Source organism: Phaethon aethereus (genome assembly GCF_964289735.1).
Source record: "Phaethon aethereus genome assembly, chromosome: 4".
Classification (NCBI taxonomy): Eukaryota; Metazoa; Chordata; class Aves; order Phaethontiformes; family Phaethontidae; genus Phaethon; species Phaethon aethereus.
Window position 1 is genome coordinate 17558149 of NC_138578.1, and position 25338 is coordinate 17583486.

The 25338-nt window shown below is 38.3% G+C and overlaps 1 protein-coding gene across 1 annotated transcript in view; it reads right to left on the minus strand.

The window, feature by feature from the left end:
* The window catches only part of IQCM (IQ motif containing M), a gene marked incomplete at both ends in the record, with an annotated part of 111313 nt that overhangs the window by 75940 nt on the left and 10035 nt on the right, over positions 1–25338 (minus strand). Inside the window, 2 exon segments of the mRNA XM_081999612.1 lie at positions 21391–21468; positions 25191–25278. Coding sequence (XP_081855738.1) covers positions 21391–21468; positions 25191–25278 — 166 coding nt within the window.

The window sequence follows — 25338 nt, forward strand, 5'->3', positions numbered from 1 at the left end:
GGCTACCTCCCCGCTTTGAATTCAAAGTTTTATTCTGCCTGAGACAAGGGTGGCCTGCAATAAAGACCTTCCTTCCACTTCACAAGCCACCTGTTATCTTCTTCGCCAACCTGCCAACTCCTCTATTGCTTCCCAGTCCTGCTGCTCCCCAGCCCACTGTGCCATCTGCACAGCAGGAATTCAGAGACAAACTTACAAAGTGTTAGAAGTCTCAGCTTTGTCTCAGAGCCGATGCTGCTTTGTGAGCAGAATAATTATTCTGGAATAAAAGTAACGTGTATTTAAGAATAATGTCTGCATGGAAAGCTACTCCAGAATCAGGGGTAGCAAACTAATTTACCCCATTGTAGCTCTGCTAGTCTGCTTCCTCTTTTGTACAAGGTTCATGATATATTTGTGAATACCTTACATTTTCTTACTAGGACAGGATATATATGGATACAATAATTACATTAATCTACAAAAAGAATGAAAAATTGCTCAAAGGATCATTTAAAAATTTCCAGCAATTTCTGATAGGAATGTTTCCAGCATTTCTGAAATTGGGGAGAAGTTGAAATGCAGGACACTGACGACTCAAAAGACTTTTTTTTTAAAAAAAAAAAAGAACTTTTGCAATAAGACCACAGATCACTGCAGCACAGAAGAAATTGGCCTGAGTGTCATATGAAATACTGGAAGAGGTGACTAGGTTGCAACTGAAAAAATTCAGCTCATTACAGTTAGTGGTACCATGCCACAGAAACTCAAGGAAACTCAAGACCTTAATCTTGGTCCCAGTGCCCCATAATGCTGGACACTGCTTAAATACAATAAGTATAGAACAATTACTATCTCAGATAATTCACAACTGCAGCAAAAATCAAGAGACAACAGAAGAATACAGACAGATGAAGTAACACAAGGAAACATTTAAGTTATTTTGATTGGCATGACACAGTTGTCACAGTAAATCACAGGAGCTTAATGGTTGTTACTTTAGATCAGACAGTGCGGTAAAGGTTAATCTTAAGAATGAATGTAAAATGCATTAAAGAGGTTGTTCTGGGCCATCTACAAAGAGTTTCTGCCAAGCCTACAAGGTAGCACAGGAAAAACACCTACAGTTGCATGGTGGAACATTGAAACTGGCATCATTCATTGATGGGAAGAATAGAAGCTGATCATTCTATTGTGAATCAGGGATGATAGAGTGGAAAAGGATGTTTCATATTTTGTTCAATTCAGATTATTACGGCATTCTGTCTAAACTGGTGAATTTGAACCATGGAACCACTTTGCATGATAAACAGTAGAACTCTTTATCAGCCTTGAATCATAATGCAGAAATGGGTAATTCACAGCTTTGAAAGAGCTTTTGATTTAAATAACTGCCTCCTATTTTAGGTCAAGTGCAAAACCGTACTAAAGTGCAAACTGCAAGCAAACCAAGCTATCTCAGCTCTTAAAACACCACAGCTCTATTGTACCTCCTCCCAAAGAAAATAAATCAATAATTCAAAATAATGGCATTCTGGTAACTTAACACCTTGTCTATAACCCATTCTTCCTCATGTGTCTTTTGGGGAAAGATTTTTTTAAGCACATTTTAAAGTTTAATGAACCATTCTCACTTTTTTGGGTCTGTTAATTTTTCTGAGAATACATGAAAGCCATTCTGAAACACCAATACCCCTTCGGTGTAGATGTAAGCAAAACTACAGGCACTTTATGAGCACACTCACTGTTTTATCCAGATTCATAAGCTACAGTGATTTCTGTTGCCTTCTCTCATTAAAGAAAATGCAATCAGACATGGAAATACACTGCAAGGTGACTTTCTTTCACATGAAATGTTCAATAAGAAAGATGTCTTTGTGCATGACATGCTTTCTACATCTTCTTCCCACTTCTTGTCTGCATTTTAATCCAGGTTAGTTTTTCTTCTTGGTAGATTAGAGATCGTAACTGGCTTTAACCAAATAAATATACCATGAAGCAAGCACATAAGTTTACATGGTAACTTACCTACCAGGAACATAGGTATTGCAGCTAGAAAGCTGAATTGATATTGAAAATAATTGAAAGGAGGTACCCCAGATTCAGTTGTGAAAAATTACCCTTGCTAAAAAAAACACTTTTCAATAAGCACTACACTGGGAAGTCAATCCCTGTTCTTAACACAAATGTTTGCAGCGTAGCAGGAGATACTCTGACTCCCTAAATTCCATAAGCTCATCGTGGGACATAGTTCCTCAGCAATGTCTGCTCATGACACTTAGTCCTTCCTTTCGCTCCTTCCATGGAAGTAGCATTCACGTTTATCTCATGCTTAACAACGAGCAAACTTAACAATCAAAAAACTCTTTATTTAATGAAAGATAAACTCAGGGATTTTGATGCAAGATTAGAAACAACATATGAAAAATAAATATAAAATGTAATTTTAATTTACATTTAATGATCAGATGCCTCTCAGGGCAAGAAGTAATCTGTTTTATCTAGACTTCCCAATACCGTTCGATGCTGTCAAAATTTACTGCATTCAGCAATACTTCTTCTGAACATTACTCTTGATCTAAAGCTGGACAAGGACACTAATTCCATCCCATCCCATCTGATTTTTATTTCTCTTTTCTATTTTTTCCATACTATTTTTTAAATGTGGGTATAGTCTGTGGATTTTTAACTCTTCCTCAGGAAGGTTTCCTCAGAAAAGTTTGCACATCAGCTAGAAAGGGTTACTTCACTCTGTCATTTCATACATCTACGGGATTCTTCAGTTAACAGCCTTATTGCCGCTTAGATGATCTTAACATAAGACGCTAAGACATTCCAATTGTTACAATACCCTTAAGGCTGAATGTTACATTTTGCTTTTAGTCACCGTCAGTCCAAGCTTGTGGCAGAGACTAAATATGACAACTTTGGGCATGCCATTAATATTGACACAGACTTGGGAATGCAACAGTGTCATTGAACTGTTTCCAGAGACATGCTGCCACTGTCCCTGTCCCGGTAATCTTCAATCATTTTGACTGCTCAGTGTTGTTTAACAAAACATTTAATAAAACATTATCAAAACAATCTTATCTTCAGTAAGTTTATTCCATACTGTAAACTAAGCTTTAGACTCAGTGTCTTTACTGATGAATATCATCCAAGAGATCTTTAGACAATCACACTTTCTAATACAGTTTTCAAAGCAGAATTTCTGAGATGCCGCTTGTAAAATAAAAAGCTTAATATGGAGAACAAGTAAATCTAAAGATACAAACGAGTTGTTTAGTAAGCACAGGTGCACAGTTATTTATCCTTTCAAATCTATTTTTTTAAATACAATAAAAAATTAATTTCTTAGCTGTGCAATTTTTTACATTAAACCAATTCTAACTCTGATTTAGTTCCTAGCCGTGGTTTCTCATTATTTGTAAGGTGGATAAGGAGCTGAGTAAAGGAAAGACAGTGGTGCATTCACCTAAACAAGAAACTACAAGCTAGCAGAAGATCACTGGTGGATTTCCTCCAAAATCTGTATCACTAATGAACGTAGTAATAGTTCTATTAGTATTCAGCACAGAGTAAGAGTGTACCAGTGAAGTGACACATAGTTGAGTACAGCACCTGGAAGATCGAAGTGTCGTACAGGAAGAGAAGAACTGGATGATATTGTAGACTGGAGTTATAGAAACAGAATGACAGTAAAAGTGCAAGTTTATAAACTGATTAATAGGAAGAAATTCTATACAAGTTTTTAGTTAGAGATAATGGTGGAGGAAAAAGACCTGGATCTCTCAGCAATTTCCCACATAACAATAAGGCATAGCTGAGTAGAAGTAAATTTGATACTAGAAATATCAGACAAGGAAAAGTTTAACGCTACTCTATTAATTGTTATATCCTCTATCACGGTGGTCACTCAGCATTCCAGCAAGGTGAATGCTGACTGATTAAAGTGCAGACAAATGGCTGTTAGGATAATTAGGGCAATGAAGAATGTCTCATATGAGAGGAAAAGAGTAGTTTCACCTTTTTCAGCCTAGAAAGGCAAAGGCTGACAGCGGCCACAATTGATGCAGGTAGGAGTGGGTGTAAAAAGTCAAGCAGTGACAAGAGCTAGAAAACCAAATGGCAATGTTGACAAAATAAAGAGTAAGTACAAACTGTCCTTGCCTAAATTTATAACGAAAACTGAAGGTTTCTGACCACCAAAGGAGACAAGAGCTGTTTTTCCATGGAAGCAGTGGGAGGAAAAAAATTAACTAGGTGAAAACTAGTGCTTAATAAATGTCTAAATGGCACAGTTGCCTACAGCAAGGTCCTGGATTCATTAGGTGAAAATACCCTTATCAATCCAAAGTCACTCTCTTTGTGAATTAACTGACTGTTACGACAATTTACAAAGAGAACTGAATTACAGTACAGAAAGAAAAGTTCTTATTTATACAAGGCTAGGCTCATAGTGTTTTCCAAAGAATACAGAGAACAATTACCTGACTGTATCTATCTGAGGATGACTCATTTAAAAGTAACTATCATTATAAGACTCTTTTAGGGATAACATTTCTCAATTGAAGAGGTGCTAGAATTTCAACTGCCACTATCCAGAATCCTGTCCAACTCAATTTAAGCTATCAAACCTTCTCTCTTCTTTTCTATTCAGCTTTATTCACAGATGGAGGCTCCTTTTCAAGAACAAAAGAAATATTTAAAGAAAAAAGAAAACTTCCACTTCTGTTTCTTGCAAGCCTTGCAGTCTTCACAAGTGTTTAAAATTATTTTATTAATTAGTAGGATCTATTCACTTCTAAGGTCAAATGGAAAACTTTAAGTAGGGAAGTTACCTCCAACAGCTGCTTGCTACCTTAAATTACTTTTAACATTTCATCTTCGTACCTCAAAATCATATAGCTTCTAAGTCTTCTATATAGAATTTGTAAAATTTTGTTAAATGTTTCTATTGCTTTCTGAGCTTTACCTCATTTTAAGTATATGAATTTGAGAATTTGTTAATATTTGCAGTGTTTGGTATTTTTTCATAAAATACTTGTTAAAAGTACTGTAAAGGTATGGTAATTTAAATTATCCAGTTTCTGCCTTACATTACATAAGGCTAGATCAAATAATTTTAGCTTTATCATCCCACTAGGAAAAAAACCTTACATTTCAGGATAGCGTGTTGTAAAAATCAAGTTGGTGAAACAATGAGATAGCCATGCCATGAAGATGCAAATACTTGAAATCAAATATCAGTCTACCTGTCCCTCCTCTAAAAGTAAGTTTCTATTTAGATAAAAGTATTTAAATTTTGACATTAGCCTGTGTTATCTAAAACATGGTGACTACCAGCATTTAAAAGTCTGTGTACTCCAGAAATCTAGATGTACTCTTCGGTTTAGTTTAAAACTGGGATCTGTTCTTTATACGATGGTCTGTATGTAATATGTCATATGCATGTACATAATGCAACAGATTTACATTCATGAAAGTTCTACTCATGTAGTCCACCAATACTGAAGCACTGCTTTGTCCATAGGAATGGGTAGAGCACAGTACTCATAATAATGTAAGGGCATCTGGTAAGCTGAGAATTTTCTGGACCCAAAATCTTGGCTACGGCTCCAACTATAAACTTTGTTCCCGTTTTGATAACAACAGTGTTTATGTTATAGATCACTGATGTAGAACGCAAAGTTCATTACTAAATGCAAGAATTTCTTGTGTACACAGAACTGATCCTTCCTGACCAAAACCTGGTTCTTTTACATACCTGCTTGCCCTTCATGCTGTTTTGCTTCGCTTGGCTATACTCCTTCATAGGATTTGGTGCAATCATGCCTCTCTAGTCCTCGTATACCTTGCCTGTTGGGAAGATCGGTGTGTTTTTGAAAAATATGTAATTTATCCAAATTAATTCACGTTATTTATTTGTACTCAAGCTATTGAATTAGTACTTGCAGTTCCCAGAAGTGGAGTTGACATCTGTTTCCTACTGGGTCAGTCAGCAGTTTCCATAAATCACTTCAAATATTCTCAAGCTTATTGTCTACATCAATGACAACACAACTAGTAAAATGTCAAAGTCTGCATCTCACTGCATAGCTTTTAATGCAGCCCCACAAGTATTTTCAAAGGAAAAATAGAAAGCCTAATTTTTATCCAGATATCCTCCATAGAAAGGCATAAAAGCAGCTCTGCATTCTTCCATCCACCTTACCATGGAGAGAATTAGCAGTTTCCTGTTCTTCTCTTCAAGCCTGTTGGCTGCAAGACTTACTGTTCTTTCATCTCCTGAAAATTACCTGACTAGTACACCTCTTTTCAGGTCAGGGCTGCAACTAGGAACAGGGCTGTTTTTGAAGGTATTTTAAAGAGCCAGTCTGATTTCTTAGCAAACTACAATTCCACCACAGTCAGTATAATATGAGTGCCTTGTGCCAAGTCACAACTTAGTTCTTGCTCTAATGTGATAATATACTCCACCTTCAAAATACTTTGAGTGGTAAAATACACATACACTACATTATTTTTTAAGAAACACCTTCTCTATCAGATTGAACTGCATTGAATTCCTCGTTCCTATATAACCTTATTTCATGAAAATGCATGCATTACTTAAAATAATGAATTGCCAGCTTACGTTGTAAGATGAAGTACTTAACTATAAAGTCCTCAAAAACAGTTAGATCATCTAATGTTTTTGTACAAATGAATGACTATAAGCAGTTATTCCACCAGACGGTAGTGATTCTTATGTTCTGTATATGATAACAATAATTTTAAATGGTAACATGCTTAACCCATACCTCAATAGTTTTGATACTGATGGGAGAAAGAATTTTATGCTCTAGATTTTGAAAAGAAAATACATCCTTGACTTCAGTGAGGGAGATACCAGGGACATCAAAGGAGCTTGCAGGAGATGTGACCACTTCAGAAAAACTGAATCAAATTTGTCTAATGAAATTAAAAATCTTAATCATACCAGTTTTGCCCATTACATACATAACAATAGAAGCTGCTTTACTGAAAGAGGTCAGCGGTCCTTCTTGTCCAGGACTCATTGACCAAAAATAGCACACACTAAACACTTTTGAGAAAATTTTAATTGCAAAACATATAGAGAAATCTCCAGTCAACAGAGCTCCTTCTGCTCTCTAGATTGGCCGGTCTTCAGTCATTAAGTTTCATGCCACTAGCATATTTTAGTGTTATAACTAGTAATGACTCTAGCTGTTCTTGATATTTTTACATTTTAGTATCAACAATTTCATTAAAAAATTACCACAAAAATTAATTGCAGTTTTGTGAAAAGTATGGGTGTTTATTTTCTCTTTTAAAAATCCCTTTTGTTTTTCCATTAGGAACAAGGGAGCACATGAAGATGGAATTTCCTGATCCATCTTTCCTTTACTACTCAGCATGCCTGAGACATACCTACCTATTCAAATGTTCCTTTATTGTAGTATAGTCCTCTTTTCTGAAGCTTCTTCCAGGTAAATTTTGTCAAGGTCTTGGACTGTAAAAGGGCCATCCTGCTTCTGCCACATGATTTTTGGAATATTGTGACCAGGACTGCACACTATATTTCAGAGATCACAACACATTGGAGCTCTCTTCTTCGATTGTTTATTCCCACCGATTGGCAAGATGCTTTTCCATTATGCACAACACTGTTTACCTTGGAGCCTGAGAACTTAATAAATATCAGCAATATCAAAAAAAGACTGGTGAGGAAAAAACAATGAGTTTACATCCACAATGAGTTTACATCCCTTTGCAATTCCAGGGACCAGTGAGTCAAAATTCAGTTTAAAAAAGTAATAAACAAATTAATACTCTTTATACCTTCCCAGATTCTCTGGCAGTTATTGAACTTTATCAGGTCCCAAATTAACTTCTCTTCTAAATTCCTATTGTGCTCCATTTTGATGCCAGGAATTTTTATCTAGCCCTTTCCCATAAAGAACATTTCTGTAAGGTCAGACAGGAGTGCTTTTAACCTTCATGGACCCTTTTAACATCAAAGGTTGTTGCAGGAATCCTGTGAAAGATACATCTATCTGATCAAATAAATAGGTGAGAAAAGCCAGAGTTTAAACCAAGCTTCTCACAAAAGCACACTTTTTCCCAGTTACCATTTCACTCCAAAAATGAATGTGTGGAGGGAAGAGGAGGAAGTTGATGAAAATTCACGGCTAGCTAATGCCTTTTTTTAATAGGATGCTCATTTTTAATCTATAGTACTTACAAGAAATTATTAGCTAGAATATAGAATTAGCAGTTTATAGTTTATATGTATAATTTAAAAGGGGGGCTAGTTTAATAACTTCATGTTAGTGAATTAATTCAAAGCATTTCAATTTTATATATAAAGTCAGTCTATGAGTGCTTTGAAACAGTGAACAGGGAAAATAGTGGCCAGGATCTAGAAATATAAAGCAGTCATAGAATGCATGAGGTTGAAGTTTGTATTCACTTTGATGTCTTTTACAGTAGGATTAATAGGATTGTGGCTCATCAGAGCACGAAAATAGGAGATTGCACTCCATGTCTACATTGCAACTTCTGTTACATTTATATTAAATAAAGTTGCATAAGAAGACATAATGATTTTCTGTATGTCTCCAGTGTGCGAGGCTGTAATAGAATTAGGATATTTTTATGCAACTTTATATGAATTTATGTAAGTGTTTTAGGCATATTTATGTGTCTGTATAGTAAGGGATTGTATGCACATATAAAAATTAAAAGTACAACTTAGTGCAGCAAGAGAGTATTTAAATATTCCAGAATGAACATAACGTTACGGCGTCTTTGCAATTCTCAGGTAATCTGAGAGATAAGAGCATTCAAGATCTCATTAGCAACTAATAACATTTAAAGATATAAAATCATGATAATAAATTCCTTTGTACGAACTATTTTTGTTTTCAAAACTTTATCTGAAAATATTTGCTGATTAACTTTTTTCCTTGACACATGATTTGTTTGGGACAAAATTTAAAAGTATACAAAAACTATTTGTCTAATGGAATGTTGAGCAATCAAAAACCTTAACTCCTATATGGATCAACAGAACAATTAAAACCTGATGGGTGTTCCTAAAATATCTAGTGCACAGACTGTATTTTGATAGGCCAAAACATTACTAACGTCTAAGTTTTTAGCCTCAGTTTTGGTCTATTTTGTAAATGCATTAATTTTACTTGCCTCTTTTGATATGCAGAACGCAAACTTTCCAGCATAGAAACTACCCGTGCCCACATGTACGTACCGCAGCTACCAATGCAAAAATTACTGTGTCTATTCCCAAGCTCTTTCATCTCAAAGGTTCAACCTTTGTCACTTCTACTCTCAAATTTCACCCTATGCTAGCTCATTTGGACTGCTGCCCTTTTACTTTATGGTTATCTGTATAAACTAGATTTAACTAACACATCATGACAGTGCTCATCTTCATTTTCCCTTGCAGATATATACTTAGGCTACTTCAGAACTTGTTAAGAGTTTTCAAAGGCAAGAATTCTTTTTTTGTAGTCTAAACAGTATAGAAATTCTCAGTCCATTTCTTTTATTTCTGATTCACAACTTTCATTTAATTTTTACTGATTTCCATGTCATTGCAGACAAAGCACTTGTAAAAGTGAAATTTGTTTTCTTTCTGCTAACCTTTTTTTCTCTAACAAAATGATGTCTGTTACTCTTCTTAATAGTGCAGTTACTGCTGGTAGCACACTTCCAGTGCCAAGTGGCCAGTGTAAGATGTAATGATTCATGGTATAGAAATAGCTATTAAACTGGCACTAATTGCACTTTTGGTGTCAAGTTCAGCAGCAAGAACAAAACCAATCCCAACTACCCCACAGAAGTGGAATTGGTCCCTGATAGACATGGGATACTTGCTGGAATTCATTTTTTGTGTATCATCACAGACACATTTTAAAAACCTGGTTATTTAAAATAAAAATATATTGTGCATTTCCTTTCATTGAAGTATTATGAAGTATTATATTCTAAACAAAGATACATATTTATCAAAGAGTTTAGTATCTTTGGAAAAAGATCAATTTGTTTACTAGAAATGTACCAGACAGACTGTGAATAAAGAAGAATAACGCTTCTGAAAGTGCACCCACAAAGGTTTGCTTTTCAGGGTAGATATTACAAGTAATTAGCTTGACATTTAATAAATGACATTTCTAAGAACTGCTAAAGCTGGCTTAACAAGCAAACAGAACAACCTTGTTTTGTTTAGAAAAGGTAGTCGCATTGTTGCACATTTTATGTAAAGTGTTTTTGCCAGCTCATGTTGAAAACATCCACATGCATGAAATACTTCAAATAAACAAGCTCTCTGTAAACTGAACTTTCTGTTATGGTGCTCTTTGCTTAGCACAAACTCTGATGAAATGTCCTGTGGTAAAGCTGGTATATACTGCAACTGAGCGGGCCCGTACCAGAGTTATAATAAATTTACCCTCAATTAAAGTCCTGTGTTTTTTCTAAGCATGTTTCGAATCACAAACAATTCAGGCTTTATTTTACATTTTGGTCAAAAAAAAGCAGAAGATACGTGAAATTATATGTCCTTGAACTTTTCCTAGGCTTCAGAATTGAATTTGATATTGGCAAGTAAAGCAATCGTTTCGAAGAATCAAGAATGCGTGTTTTAGTCCAGTTACCCAACCCAGAGCATAGGCTTGTTTACATGCAACACATTTCAAGGGCACTTAGAAAACCACAGTAATTCAAGCAATACATCTGAAATTTGGTCTCATTTCCTGTTTCTCTTAAGAAGAATATTAAGTGTTTATGACTTGATGGTCTCATTAGCTTTATTTTTGAGCATTAGAAATCTTGATATATCTTCCAAGTGCCTGTAATATCGGAGTATCACCCAGTTCAGCTGCTTGGTTCACACACCCACACCTCAACAGGGAAGAGAATGGAGCCTTCAAACCAAATGGCAGAAATCTATTTATAAATAGGGTTCCTATGTAGCATTTGCAGACAGCGTTTTTGACAAGCCTGAGGGGGGTTGGGTTGGGTTTTTGGGGTTTTTTTAATGATGAATTTTAGTTCACAGAATCACAGAATCACAAAGGTTGGAAAGGACCTTCAAGATCATCAAGTCCAACCATTAATCCAGCACTACCGTGTCCCCTAAACCATGTCCTGAAGCGCCACATCCACACATTTTTTGAACACTTCCAGAGATGGTGACTCCACCACCTCCCTGGGCAGCCTGTTCCAATGCTTGACCACCCTCTCAGTGAAGAAATTTTTCCTAATATCCAATCTAAACCTCCCCTGGCACAACTTGAGGCCATTTCCGCTCGTCCTATCACTAGTTACTTGGGAGAAGAGACCAACACCCACCTCGCCACAACCCCCTTTCAGGTAGTTGTAGAGAGTGATAAGGTCTCCCCTCAGCCTCCTCTTCTCCAGACTAAACAACCCCAGTTCCCTCAGCCACTCCTCACAAGACTTGTGCTCCAGACCCCTCACCAGCTTCGTTGCCCTTCTCTGGACATGCTCCAGCACCTCAACAACCTTCTTGTAGTGAGGAGCCCAAAACTGAACACAGGATTCGAGCACCAGTGCCGAGTACAGGGGCACAATCACTTCCCTACTCCTGCTGGCCACACTATTTCTGATACAGGCCAGGACACTGTTGGCCACCTTGGCCACCTGGGAACACTGATGGTTCATGTTCAGCCGGCTGTCAACCAGCACCCCCAGGTCCTTTTCTGCCAGGCAGCTCTCCAGCTACTCTTCCCCAAGCCTGTAGCATTGCATGGGGTTGTTGTGACCAAAGTGCAGGACCTTGGTCAAGTGCACTTGGCCTTATTAAACCTCATGCAGTTGGCCTCTGCCCATCGATCCAGCCTGTCCAGATCCCTCTGCAGAGCCCTCCTACCCTCCAGCAGATCAACACTCCCACCCAGCTTGGTGTCATCTGCAAACTTACTGAGGGAGTACTCGATCCCCTCATCCAGATCATCAATAAAGATATTGAACAAGACCGGCCCCAGAACCGAGCCGTGGGGAACACCGCTTGTGACCGGCCACCAGCCAGATTTAACTCCATTCACCACAACTCTCTTGGCCTGGCCATCCAGCCAGTTCCTCACCCAGCCAAGAGTACACCTGTCTAAGCCACAAGCCGCCCGTTTCTCCAGGAGAATGCTGTGGGAGACGCTGTCAAAGGCTTTACTAAAGTCCAGGTAGACAACATCCACAGCCTTTCCCTCATTCACTAGGGGATTCACCTGGTCATAGAAGGAAATTAGGCTGGTCAAGCAGGACCTGCCTTTCATGAACCCATGCTGGCTGGGCCTGATCCCTTGGTTGTCCTTCACATGCCCTGTGAGCACTCTCAAGACAAACCGCTCCATGATCTTCCCCGGTACAGAGGTCAAGCTGACAGGCCTGTATTTCCCAGGATCCTCCTTCCAGCCTTTGTTGTAGATAGAATGCGAGATTTCTATAAGCCAGTCGCTTATAGAATGTCTCATCTGTCTCTTCATCCTGGTTGGGTGGTCTGTAGCAGACTCCCAGCAAGATATCTGCCTCATTGGCCTTCCCCCTCATCCTTACCCATAAGCACTCTACTTGGTCTTCACAACCATTGATTTCTATACAATCAAAACTCTCCCTAACATACAGAGCCACCCCACCGCCTGTCCTTCCCTGCCTATCCCTTCGGAAGAGCTTATAGCCATCCATTGCAGCACTCCAGTCATGAGAAGCATCCCACCATGTTTCTGTGATGGCAACTACATCATAGCTGTCCCACTGCACAATGGCTTCCAGCTCCTGCTGTTTGGTGCCCATGCTGCGTGCATTGGTGTAGATGCACTTGAGCTGGGCTATCGATTTCAACTCTGGCACGCCACCCCTAGGCTTATCTCTAGTAATCCTGGTTTTATCCCCTTCCCCCTTCAAACCTAGTTTAAAGTCCTTTCGACCTTATGACCTGCCAGCTCATAAGCAAGAATCCTTTTGCCCCTTGGAGTCAGTTGCCCTCCATCTGCTGCGAGGAGGCCCGGTGCCGCGTAAACCGCCCCGTGGTCAAAAAACCCAAAATTCTGACGACGGCACCAGCCCCTGAGCCATGTGTTGATCAGGTGTGCTTTCCTGTTCCTTTCAGCGTTCTTCCCTGTCACTGAAGGGATTGATGAAAACTCTACCTGTGCTCCCGTTCCATTGGCCAGTTGCCCCAGTGCTCTCAAGTCCTTTTTGACTGCCTTTGGGCTTCTCAGTGCAACCTCATCATTGCCAGCCTGCATAACCAACAGCGGGTAGTCATCAGTGGGTCAAACCAGACCAGGGAGTTCCCTGGTGACAACTCTCACCCGGGCCCCAGGGAGGCAGCAGACTTCCCTGTGGGTTGGGTCTGGTCGACATATTGGGCCCTCTGTACCCCTCAGAAGGGAGTTGCCTACAACAATTACCCTCCTTTTTTTCTTAACAGAGGACGTCTTGATGCGTGGGGCTGGCTGACTCACCCTAGGAACCCCCTTGGATGGACCTTCGTCAGGGTCCTCATGTTCCTGTCCCTCACGTTCCAGAGCCCCATACCTGTTGCATAAGGGCAGCTGGAACGGTGAGGGAGGCCAGGAGGGGATTCGCCTGCTGCCCTGAGCAGGGACCTGCTTCCATTCTCCCTCATCTCTTAGGTCCCCTTCTTCTGCCTGGCAGCAAGAGGGCAGGGGATCCCCTGCTGCTTGTGGAGCCTCCACCAGCTCCCTCTGCCCCAGGGACGGCCGGGTGCGGCTCCACTGATCCATCTCCCTCTCGCACTCCCTGATGCTCCTCAGCCTCTCCACTTCCTCTGTCAGCTCTGCCACCAGGCTGAGCAGGTTGCTCAGCTGGTTGCACCGCACGCAGGTGGTGTTTCCGCTGGTTTCTGGTACAACCAACAGGCTCAGGCACTGCCTGCAGCTGGATACTTGGACAGTTCACTGGTTAAACATGGGGTGAGGCAGATCTACAAAGCTATCCTGCTTAAATGTGAGCAAAGCCATTGACCATTTTTTTTTTTTCCCTAATGACAGAGTTCAATGATGACATGATCTACTGAACCAAGCAGTGGACCTGTCTTGAGACAGCATTAGCATGTATTAGCGTGTGCACAAAAGTTTGTTTGAGATCTGGCGTACATAATGTACGAAAGAAAGAAAAAATGTGACATGCTAGAATGGGTGAAAACAATGTCAAATGTCCTATCTATCTCCTACATTCTTGAGATTTTGGGACAAAAGGAAACATATGCCTTTTTCTCTTTCCTTAATTCCTTCACTAACTCCTTTTATAATCTAAAAGAAAAAGATTGTGAGCTCCATACGCATAGAAAAAACTTAAGGAGATAAGAAAAATATATTTGTCTCCAAAACCAAAATAAAACCTTAAGATTGATACTTTCTCAAGAAAACTTTCATTTCTAAAAAAGGGAAAAGCTTAATAAAATCAACAGTTCTTAGTTTGCAGCAGTCTTGAAGGGGAGAAACGTAACATGAAAAAATACATGAATATAGAGTTTTCCATTGCAGTGTACAACTAGTGCTTACAAATTACGAAAATGTTATGCTGCTACAATGGCTCATCTTCACCAAAGCAATATCGGATTTACAAACAAGATAGAAGTAAAACCAGCATGCACCTGAATACCCTGGGGGTCCCTCACTGGCATTGTACTCACACAGGGACACTGATGGAAGATGACCCTAAAATTCCCAGTTCAGAAAGATACTGTGTCTTCACTGACACTCCTTGACATTTCTCCTGCTACACTTTGCAGGTCTTTTGTTGTTCCCTGCCACTCTCTAAGTCTGATCCCACAGGTAATCTTCCCCCTTCAACCACTTGTATAGCTGATCCCCTCCTAACTGATCCAGCTCATTTCCAGCCTCCTAGGGATACCCTATTTCATGGCCTTTCTTTACTTCAGTCATATAAACCTTTCCATTAAAGAACTTACTTTCTGCCCACAAAGCACATCCATAGGCCTATTTTATTCTAGTGAAAATGCAAACAATGGGGAAAAGAATCTTGTATACACATGAACGAATTACGGTCCCTTAGAAAAAGCCCTTTGAACTGCAGTTTCTTTCCCTTCTTCCCCATCTCTTGTCACCATGGGTTATTTTTCAAATGTGCTTTCACAGCAGCTCTTCATTGAAGTGAATGGTACTACTTTGGGGCCTTGGTGTTTGTCCAGTAATTACTATTGTTCAGCCCTGTACTTAATAGGCAAGTGAGAGGACTACTAAAAATATAGCAGCACTCATAAATATTGCCTACAAATCCCTCTAGAAATGCATACAAAGCTGTAGTCCAAAACAAACCCTGTTCCATTTAGCAAAGCTTTTCTGTTAAACTGTAATGCAAAAATAGAAGACGAAGAAGAAATAATACTGGGTCAGAAGAAACCGGGGAAAGAATAAAGACTGTAGTTCAAACAATTATGGCCTTGGTTGGGAGAGCAAAAGTCTGTTTTACCACTGCTGCAAACTGCTCCCATTTTTAAAATTGCTTCAAAATCAAGTTAATTCTAATTTGCTCTAAACAGCTTTTGATTTTATCAACAAAGCATCAAAGGGCCTGAGCAATACGTAGTATGAATATCTTTTGTAAAGGTCAAATTGTTTTGCTGTCTTAGGAAGTGAAATCTCCTCACCTTTTTCTATTTTATGATTCAAGCTGTATTTGAAAACGCAGTGTTTATTTGCAGTGTTATAGCTCTTTCTTCTCCTTTCTTTCCTGTAAACCTTATTTCCAGCTAACACTGTCCTTTATGGTATGAAATGTTTTACAAGCTTTCCCATGAAAAAGTCCCATCAGTTGTGTATCTTCATGTTATTAGACAAGTATGCTTTTTTCTGATAGATGTATGACCATGAACTGTGAATCAAGCAAGAAAAATAATCAGTTCCAGAGTTTCCTGTTGTAAGATGGAAGTAAGCCATCATAAAACATAACCCCCACAAATTGTGCTAGATGGTATGAAGTCATACTTGTAATAGTGCTGATTACCAATAGCCCCACCATTTTAGGAGCCCATAACTGGAAACCAGTTATTCTGGAGTCTAAAAAGGTTAACATCTCTTCCTCTGACACTATTTTTCCTTTTTGACAGAAAAATTGTCCATTCCTCTTACACAATAAAAAAAAAAAAATAGGTAAATGTGCCTGAAGCTGACAGGAGTAATCTGATTGTTTCTTAAAAACCCATTTATATTGAGGACTCAAATTGAATCCCTGCCTTGATTTCTTCCATTCTACCCAGGTGTGGCTGACTACAGATCACCTAAAATGATGACACAGAAAGGGAGTTAGAGCTAGACTTATGCTGCTGCTGAAGCTCAGCAACTAGCCAATGTCTCTTTATAGAGGAAGAAGGGGATGCAAGTGTTTTCACACTGAGTGAACTCAAGAGTGTGATTCTGCAATCCCTATTTAGTAGTGAGCCCGAGCAACACACTAAGGCCTCCAGCTTTGGCAGTCCTTCAGCTCTGAAGATCATATTTTTAAAACTGTTCAGCTGTCATAGATAAAGCAGTACCATCCAACACTTGGCCTTTCAGTTTCTGGCCTCTATTGCACCAAGTCTTTCATTCAAAAAACAGATTTCTTATTAGCATAATCTGTTAAACCAGGGGAGGAAAACTGATTTTCACTGCAAAAGCTAATTTTCATCAGGGCATTCAGAAGTGCTAATATTACTGTATTTTTTCATATAGGACCTATATGTAGAAAACATAGGTTTGGCAAATATTTATAGATATATGGCTTCTGGGATTCTTTTTTCTTTCCAATACCAGGTCTGTCATACCCTAACTATGAAAATACATATACTAACAGTGACTTGGAAAAAGCACGCTATTTCAGCTCATTGAAAGAAAAGTGAAGAATCTGAATCAGGCTTTGCTGGCCAGGATGAGCTGTTCTGGAGAGAGCAGTATTACTTTATTGAGTAAGTCCAACCATAAATGATGGGTGGTCTTGCAAGTGGTTCAATCATAGAAGTATTTTTCCAAAGTATAAATCAGGTGGCTTATTTGAACCACCTCACTCATCATTGAGAGTGCTGCTAATATGTTCAGTGAGTCTTTCTTCAACCATGCTTTTGCAGGAGTGGGCAACATGAGTGTTGTTACCAGCCCTTCCCATCAAAATTCGTCAACGTTTTTCCATTATGATGCTCTGTTTTCAGCTACTTAGAGGAACTTCAGCTATTGAAGCTGAAGTTTTCTTTGCTGAGTATATGCATATTTAAAAAAAAAAACAAACAACAAAAAAAACCCCAAGAAACCTCAAAACAGCCTACAAGACAAAAACTGAATTCCAACTTGCCTCCTTGTATTCTGCTAGAAAACCATCATTCCATATAACAGAAATAGAGGTGGGCAACAGAATGAAAAAGCTGAACTAAGTTCAAGCCAGTGCCTGATTGTGACTCATCTCTGTTCATGAATAAGGATGAACCAAGTCAATGCAAGGTTTCTGGCATTACTTCCTTACCATCAAATATGTTTGATTTCTCACATATTTGTCATCAGCTTCTTTGGCTTGGATTGGTTTTGGCTGATAGAGAAAAGCTAGACCCTTGATTTAACTCACATCTTTAGCTATCTAGCTCATTGAAAGAAAAAAATTCTATTGCCTTTATACGAGGAATAATTTATAGCAGCAAATAAAAAGGAAAGAACCAGCCTCAAAGTTCTGTTCAAAAGATTTCATACTTTTGCTGAGAGGAGGAGGAATGAAAAACAGGCTCCAGGTGAACCTGCAAACTCCTTAGGTTCTAGCAGGCCACAGTGGACTACCAGAAGAAAAGAATCCGGGCTAGTCCACAGTTTACACTACCTTAAACCCATGTAGTTCCTCTGTATCCTATTACTCATATGAACTTCATTCAACAAAGGTGGGTAGAAGACAGCAAAAGAGGCACTTCTACTCCTCTTCACTCAGCCCCTCCTCACTTGCACACTTCTGCTCTTGTGGAATGTCTCTCCAGCGTCTTCCTGGAGGAAGACTGCCAGCAAGAAATACTGACAAAAATATGCTCCACATCATGCAAGATGGTAGTATGAACCTTAATAGGGTCATGGAAATACTGTAAGGAGCTATGTTAATAAGCTCACAGAACATTACTGAGAGTTATTCTTGTTATTAATGTTTAAAAAAAGGCAGGTTGCTAATTGTTTGGCATTAACAAATAAACAGATCATATCCATTCTGTACTATCAACAAAGTATCTGTATCCACTTTGCTGTAACTGTAAACAAAGTGGATCAGTAGAACTTAGGAGTTCGTATGTATTTTTACATATGCCTAGTGATACACACACAAACACTGATATTAACGTGTAAGAATTGATGTTTGCCCACAGCCTTAAAGCTCTTGCCTCATGTTTTTAATTGAATGAATTATTTAGCTTTTTTAACAGCATATCAAGCCTCTCCTACAAGAGGAATGACAAAATTCATAATTTAATATGCAGTTTAGACTCAAAGGAATACAACCAAATCTGTACAAACTTTTACAGAATTAGTCAGGTTTTGTTCCCAGGAGATATGCAAAAAGCTCTGGTCCTCTTACTTTACAAGACAGCTGGACTAATGTCATTTGCTAAAAACATTTTAGAATTAATCCTGACATTTTTAATCAAATAATTTACTGGTTTTTACTGAAGACTTAGGTATGCAGCTAGTTTGACAGTTGCTTGAATATGGTTTAAGGAATGTTGGCACTAATCATTGAATAAATTATTAGAAAACATATTTTTCTTGCATATTCCTAGCCATTTTGCCATTATTTATCAGTTCCTAGCTCTGAATGATAAAATCCACTAAGCTTTCTTTTATCTCAAAAAAAGGGATAACCTGCAGTTTGTGTTCTTTTAGTATATTTTTAAAAATCCTATTTTTACAAATGCATGGACTTAAAAGCTTTAAAAGCATTAAACAGCAGGGGGGTTTTAACTTTTTCTTTGAAATCAATATTTTTGCAGGTATTGCAAGGATATAATTAGGAGGCTTTTTTATAAAGATATGTAACAAACATCATATCACAGCTGAGCTGATGCTCAGCTTCAATTTTCTCTACCTATAGTACAAATGTACAGGTAGTACCAATAAAATAATCAGATATTTTGTTTTAAAATATGCTGTCAAATTATGTTCCTCTCTCTTTTCATTCATGACCCCAGCACTGCAATCTAATCTGCCAGCATTCACACAGGGAAATTTGCACACATCTAGGGCTCGCTCACATCTATCAGCTCAAAGAACCAGAGTATATGTTTCTGACTAATAGACCCAAACAGAAGACTATCACAAAGTAAAAACAACTACCTCTTTTAAAAAGCACAGTTAAAATTTTTTGCAAGATTGTCTCACATCTTTGTGTTCCACTGAACAGCATCACAGGTCTCTCAGTGACTCCACAGAGGCTTCTACTCTTCATCGCATACAGCGATGTGCACAGCATGAGTGGTGGGAGCAGGACACCTGGCCTTGTTGGCCGGCAGACCTGGACCAGCTAGGAAGGAAAAGTAATCCTGCGCTGAATAGACTGTAACAGATTGCTTCCTCCTTGTAATGAACGGAGGACCAAAGCACACGCGGTAATTGAGAGCTAGCTCCCTGACTGATCTGATCCGGGGGTGGACAACTATAGGCTGCCACTGAGGAAGTTTAAGGCAAGTTGTCATGCTGCAATTTAATCCTAAAGAACAATCAAATAAAGGTTTTCCAGAGCCTTTCTTTGCCTTTTTAAACAATATTTGCAAAAACACACTGTGGATATAGTCTAAACATTCCTGTTCATTGAGACAGCAGTATCCTATTGATAGTAGCTAAAATCACTTCTTTTTTGTCTGCTTGCATGAAAATTTAGATTTTGAAATATGTAAAAGACCTAAACAGAAGGCACTGGAAGACAGAATGGATGTTAACTCATTCTCAGTACCTGATCATTTCAGAATCCATTGGCTTTTCATAGCCTTACATTTCCTTACACCAAGATTATAGAGTGCAGAGAAAAAGGGACGACCAGAGCAGACAGATCATTTTGCTTCTAGCAACAGCCTACCTGGGGACTTTTAAGTGCAGTAGATTAAGAAAATGTTTAGTGACTATCATGATTCAGTGCCCAGTTAGGTCTGTGAAAGCCCTAAGAAGCATATATGGCAAACACGTTTTTGTTATTGTTTCTGTTTATCAAGGAAAACTCAGGTCAGAAAAGTGTCTTATATTCACAAGAGTCAAATCTTCTTATCTACTTCTCAGTGCCCTTTGACTGAAAGAGATGGAACTGAGTAAGTTCCTTAGGTCTCAAAAGCATTAAGTCTCCACTTATGCATCAGGAGCTTTTACTGCAGATCTCTTTTCAGTCACATTATTTTTAGTGAGTTTCCATGGAGGAATAAGAGTTCAGGCTCTCAGCCGGCCCTTATACTACAGTAGCTTAGGCCAGTGAAAAGCTAATACAAACTAAAGTCAGGATTCAAGCAGTCAATGCTGGCAAAGAGAAGACTCAGCTCAGGGTTACGAGATCCATCCTGCAAGATGGTGTCAAACAAAGAAGGCTGGAGCAGAATTAGGCCAATTGTTTGGCAGCAAGAACAAGTTGGGACAGGAGGCAGGACCGAGGGATACATAACCAAGAGTCAGGATCAAGAATCAAGGCTGGAGCAGATAGGAACAGGTGTTAAGTCTCAGGATCACAGACCAGAGCTACACCCGAGTGCCTGATGGGGAAACCTGACTGACGGGAAAACCATCAGCCAAGCTTTCAAGCCAGTGTCTAAATCCCTGGGGGGACAGAGGGTGGCCAGGCCATTTGACTGTTGTTTGGATTGACAGTGATTGGGTACCCAAGTATCCAAGTAAGGTTTGGAAGGGATTTGATGCATGCTAGAATTGCTCAAGACAGGAGGGGGCACAATGGGACTTGACAATAGTACTGACAGTCAGCCAAGTTCTTGGTACATAGTCATGTATACAAAGAAATACGTGTAATAGCTCAGTGGAAGACAGTCACATTTCAATTTGGGTTTGAAGGACAGAGCATAAAGGTTTCAAGTAAGCTAGCAAAGCCTCTTCAGTAGGAGGGGAGGTTGTACTTTCAGCAGGAGGTGATTAGGAGATAAATATGGAATGTTGTCCCTGAGACACATGGATTTACAAAAAAGTCTGAAATTAAAAAAAGAAATCTAAATTTGTTTAGCATCAATGTTGTAAACCTTTTGAAGTTTTGCAGAACGTTATAAATACAATCAACATGAGGAATTTTTAAAAAATACCTCTCCTTCCAAAAACTCAAGTTAAATTTTCTTCTTTAATATGCAGTGCAGGTTAATCAGATTACATCTACTCTCTATACCAGAACAGAATTTACTCCTCTTTACCTTTGTGTGTGATCTGAAACCTAGGAATACCGTATGGTCTAGGAGAAGCACAGGGTAAATCCAAGGATCTGCTTTAAAAAAATAAAAACAAAACAAAATTTTATCTTTTCTCTATCTTTAGGAGCTTAAATTGTAAGCTACAGTCTCATACTGTGTAAAGTATCACTTCAAAGTATGTTTTTAAACACTTAAAAGCCAAAATTAACCATTTGAATAAACACTGGCTTTTGGGTTGGGGACTTTTTAATGCTAGAGTTTTTAATTTCTAAAGTTGCTGTTCTTATTAGATGTGTTTAAGTCATTACAATCTAAAAACTGCTTTGTGATAATAAGAAACAAATTGATGGCTTCATTCTAGTTCTTCACAGAATGACTTCTGTCATTGTGACTGTAATTAGCTGCCACTCAAGTTGGTATTGTGGTTATGGAAGTCAAAGAATGAAAGTGAACAAATATTTTCTATGATAGCACTGCAAAAGACAAATTTGTCTGTATTGGTAAAGGTAAAGATGATTGGGTAACTGGCATTGCCTACAGATATGCTGTACCTGTTATGTGAATAAGAGATGTCAGTGAGACAAGGAGAATGACTTCCATGAAGCTTGATTCTCTTTTGGATGGGCGGGAGCAGGCTAGTCTGGCTTTTGCTTCTTCATAGTCATGACAATCTGTCTGCTCGTCTGTTCACGGGTTGCTCTGTGGAGTAATTCTGTCAGTTCCAGATGTTTAATTTATTTTACCATTAAAGCAATGTGGTGTGTAGCTGTCATGGTGGGTAATTTTCAGAAATAAAAGTATATTCTATCTGAAAATTCAATTACTGAAAACTACTCACTGTTCATTGAGCACCAGCTACATTTGCTGAATTTTAATTCAGTCATGGAGATTGTGCTGTTGGTCTCCATGAAATATATAAATACATTATATTAACACAAATAAGTTTTTCTGATGTGTTTTAACCTAGCTGCTTAACTATGGTTAATTTTGCATAAAGTTGGGCATGTAAAACATACTCATCCCAGGTAACAAGTTTGTTTCCATGGCAAGTTTCTAGAACTGTTGTGAAAGAACTAAGAGCCACAAGGAGCCTCTATGGGATATGCACAGCTCAGTTTCATCTCTGGCTTAGAAATAAGACTATCAAGAATTGCCACAGTCAACAGTAACACAAAGTGCTTTTAAAATTTTAGCACTTTTTCCCACACCTGTTGTGCAACCATAGTCACAAGGATCCAGATATTATCAAAAGATCAACAGAAAATTCATGGAAAGGAAATCACTATCACAACTCATGTATGTAATTGAGTTTGATATTTAAGTATGCCATCATGTAAAGAATGCCTTTTTTTTTTTTAAATAGCCAAATTCATGTTCATCAAGATCTAGGATACCATATGTATAGAAAGTTACTAGAGGCTTATAAGATTTCATCAGTGTTAAAGGTATTTAACATTTTGCTTACCCCAATACCCTGTGACACCCACCAAGCAGAGTTATCATCCAGAAGCATAGTGCCCACTTCTGCTTTATTACTAAGATATGTTACACTTTCCAAAAATGAAATCCAGATTATATGCCTTAGTTTTAAATCTCTTATGTTCTTTTATAATATACTTCAGGAGTGATCAGGAGGCTGATCTTAAGTTGTTTGTAAATTCCAAGTGTAAAGAAAAGGTTACATGGGACACTCAGGCTGAAAAGAGGTTACACTGAAAGCAACACAAGATGAAATCACAAGTACAGCTATATTTTATTTTTTCTTGGGAGTGTCACCCACTGGAACCTTACATAAAATCACAAGGATTTGGGAAGACTAACTGAGCTTTCCTCGAATTCTTGAAGAATGTTAAGAACCTGAAGAGAAGGCAAAAGAGAAATTTTGAATAGGATTTTCCATTGATTTTGAGTTTAGGGTTCACGTTCATGTACTACTGATGATGGTGGGCCACTATCAATTTTATTTTCAGCCAGGTCTCTGCTTTTCAATAGATACATACAATTGCAGTGTGTGTGTGCGCCTGCCCTTAAAGTTGCTAGGCAATGTGTTCATGTTACTCTTTTCACTTAGAAAACACCTAAGAAGGTTCAAATGCAAACACAGGTGTGGGAAATTGTAACAGGCACATACAAGTATTTCCAGTAAACATGTCTGCAAAACGTTGTCACAAAGGTACAGGTAACCTCAAAGTAATCAAAAATGAAGCCCAAAAGTTCAGGATCATAGACTTCAACGCAAAATCCATTTGCACATAGCCATACTTCCCCTCTGCTTTTTCTGCTTTATAGTGGTCGTCTGTCTTTGTTACTCCCTACTTCCTCCCCTCACTATGATTCCACTTCTCTATCTAGGTGCACACAAGAATTGGGGAATGGAGAGGGGATACTGAACAGTGGAAACCCTTCAAAATCATCAAATAAACATTTTAGTAAACGTATTACGGTTTGTTCTTTTTGGATAGAAGCACAAGCAAGTTAAAGGTCTTTCATAAGCTATAATTTTGCCTTCCTTCGAGGATATGGAGAAAGAAGCAGCCAAAGCTCACTGATACAGCTAAACCGTTCTCTGTGAGCAGCCATTTCATTGTGCTCATGCAAGGCAAATATAATTGCCCTGCTAAAGAGATAAAATGATAAGTCTCTAAAACTACACACTTAGATCTCTATATTCTCCTAACAATATTTTAATCTCAAATTGGAATTTAAAATGTTCCACTAAGAATGTTCCTTAACATGCTAGAATTCAGATGATAAAAGAAAGCTATTGTCATTAGTTTTGAGGCATTATTAGAAAAGTGTTTGAAATGGTAATAAGGATATTTGAGAAAACTTGAAAATTATCAAAACCATAAAGCAGCTTTTGGGAAGAATCATCTCACAAAGTATCAGCCAAGATGGCAAATAAATACCCATGAGTGTGCTCCATTACTCATGTTGGTGGGTGGGCATACACATAGTCTCATCAGACCACATGGGCTGCAGCCATGAGTAAATACTTACCAAAAGAGTTAAGAGCTGCGCAGCCCAGGTCTATGCAGATTCACAAGAGGTGGTGCTACCACAAGGGAGAAATGTGCCACAGAATGATTATGCCATGCTGATTGGAACAGAACAAAGGGAAAGGCTGATTTTGGGGAGCAGAATTGTGTCTGATCTTCAGCTGCTGTAAAAGATCACCACCTTGATTAGGTCGAGGCAACCAAAAATCTTGTTCTTTTTGTACATATGGTAGGTTATTGCATAACTGCTGTTTTAGAAAGGCAAAGTATGTACTCTAAGAGTGATACATGTGCTTTTTTTTTTTTTTATTTACATTTCAGTAGTGTTTTACTACATTTCAGTAGTGCTTTAGTTTAGGTATAGGGCCTGACCAGACATCACAGGATGTAAATACAAGTTTGACCACTAAAATCACTGGGAAAAAAAAATCAGGAGTTTAAACTACTAAGTTTATCCATATAAAAAGGAAGGTTCAGTTCTTCTTACTATAAGAACTAAAGTCTTTAAAGTATACCATTGGAAATATAGCTCACCCTGCTTTTTTCAGTGAGATCTTGGGAATAATCTATATATTGAAGAGGCTATAGTGAACTCCATAAAAATAAATGCAAACAAGCAATCAAACAGAACTTTTATTCCTAGATTTTGTAGAACTTTATAATTTCTCAAAGAATTTACAATAAGACATTTACAGTAAATATAACATATAACCTGTAAAAAGGCAGAGTCAACTTCTTATTTGGCTTTGAGAGGAAAAACAATTAATAGTCCAGTCAATTACCCCAGGTCTTACCTGAGAGGTGAGAAGTTTTCCTTTTTCTCATTCTCCAAAGCGCCACTCACAGAGTCAATCCCAGACAACTCAGTTATACTTATTCTCTCTATGAAAAAGGCAAGTGATATAACAAAGATTTAAAATACATATATTTCTATACATATAA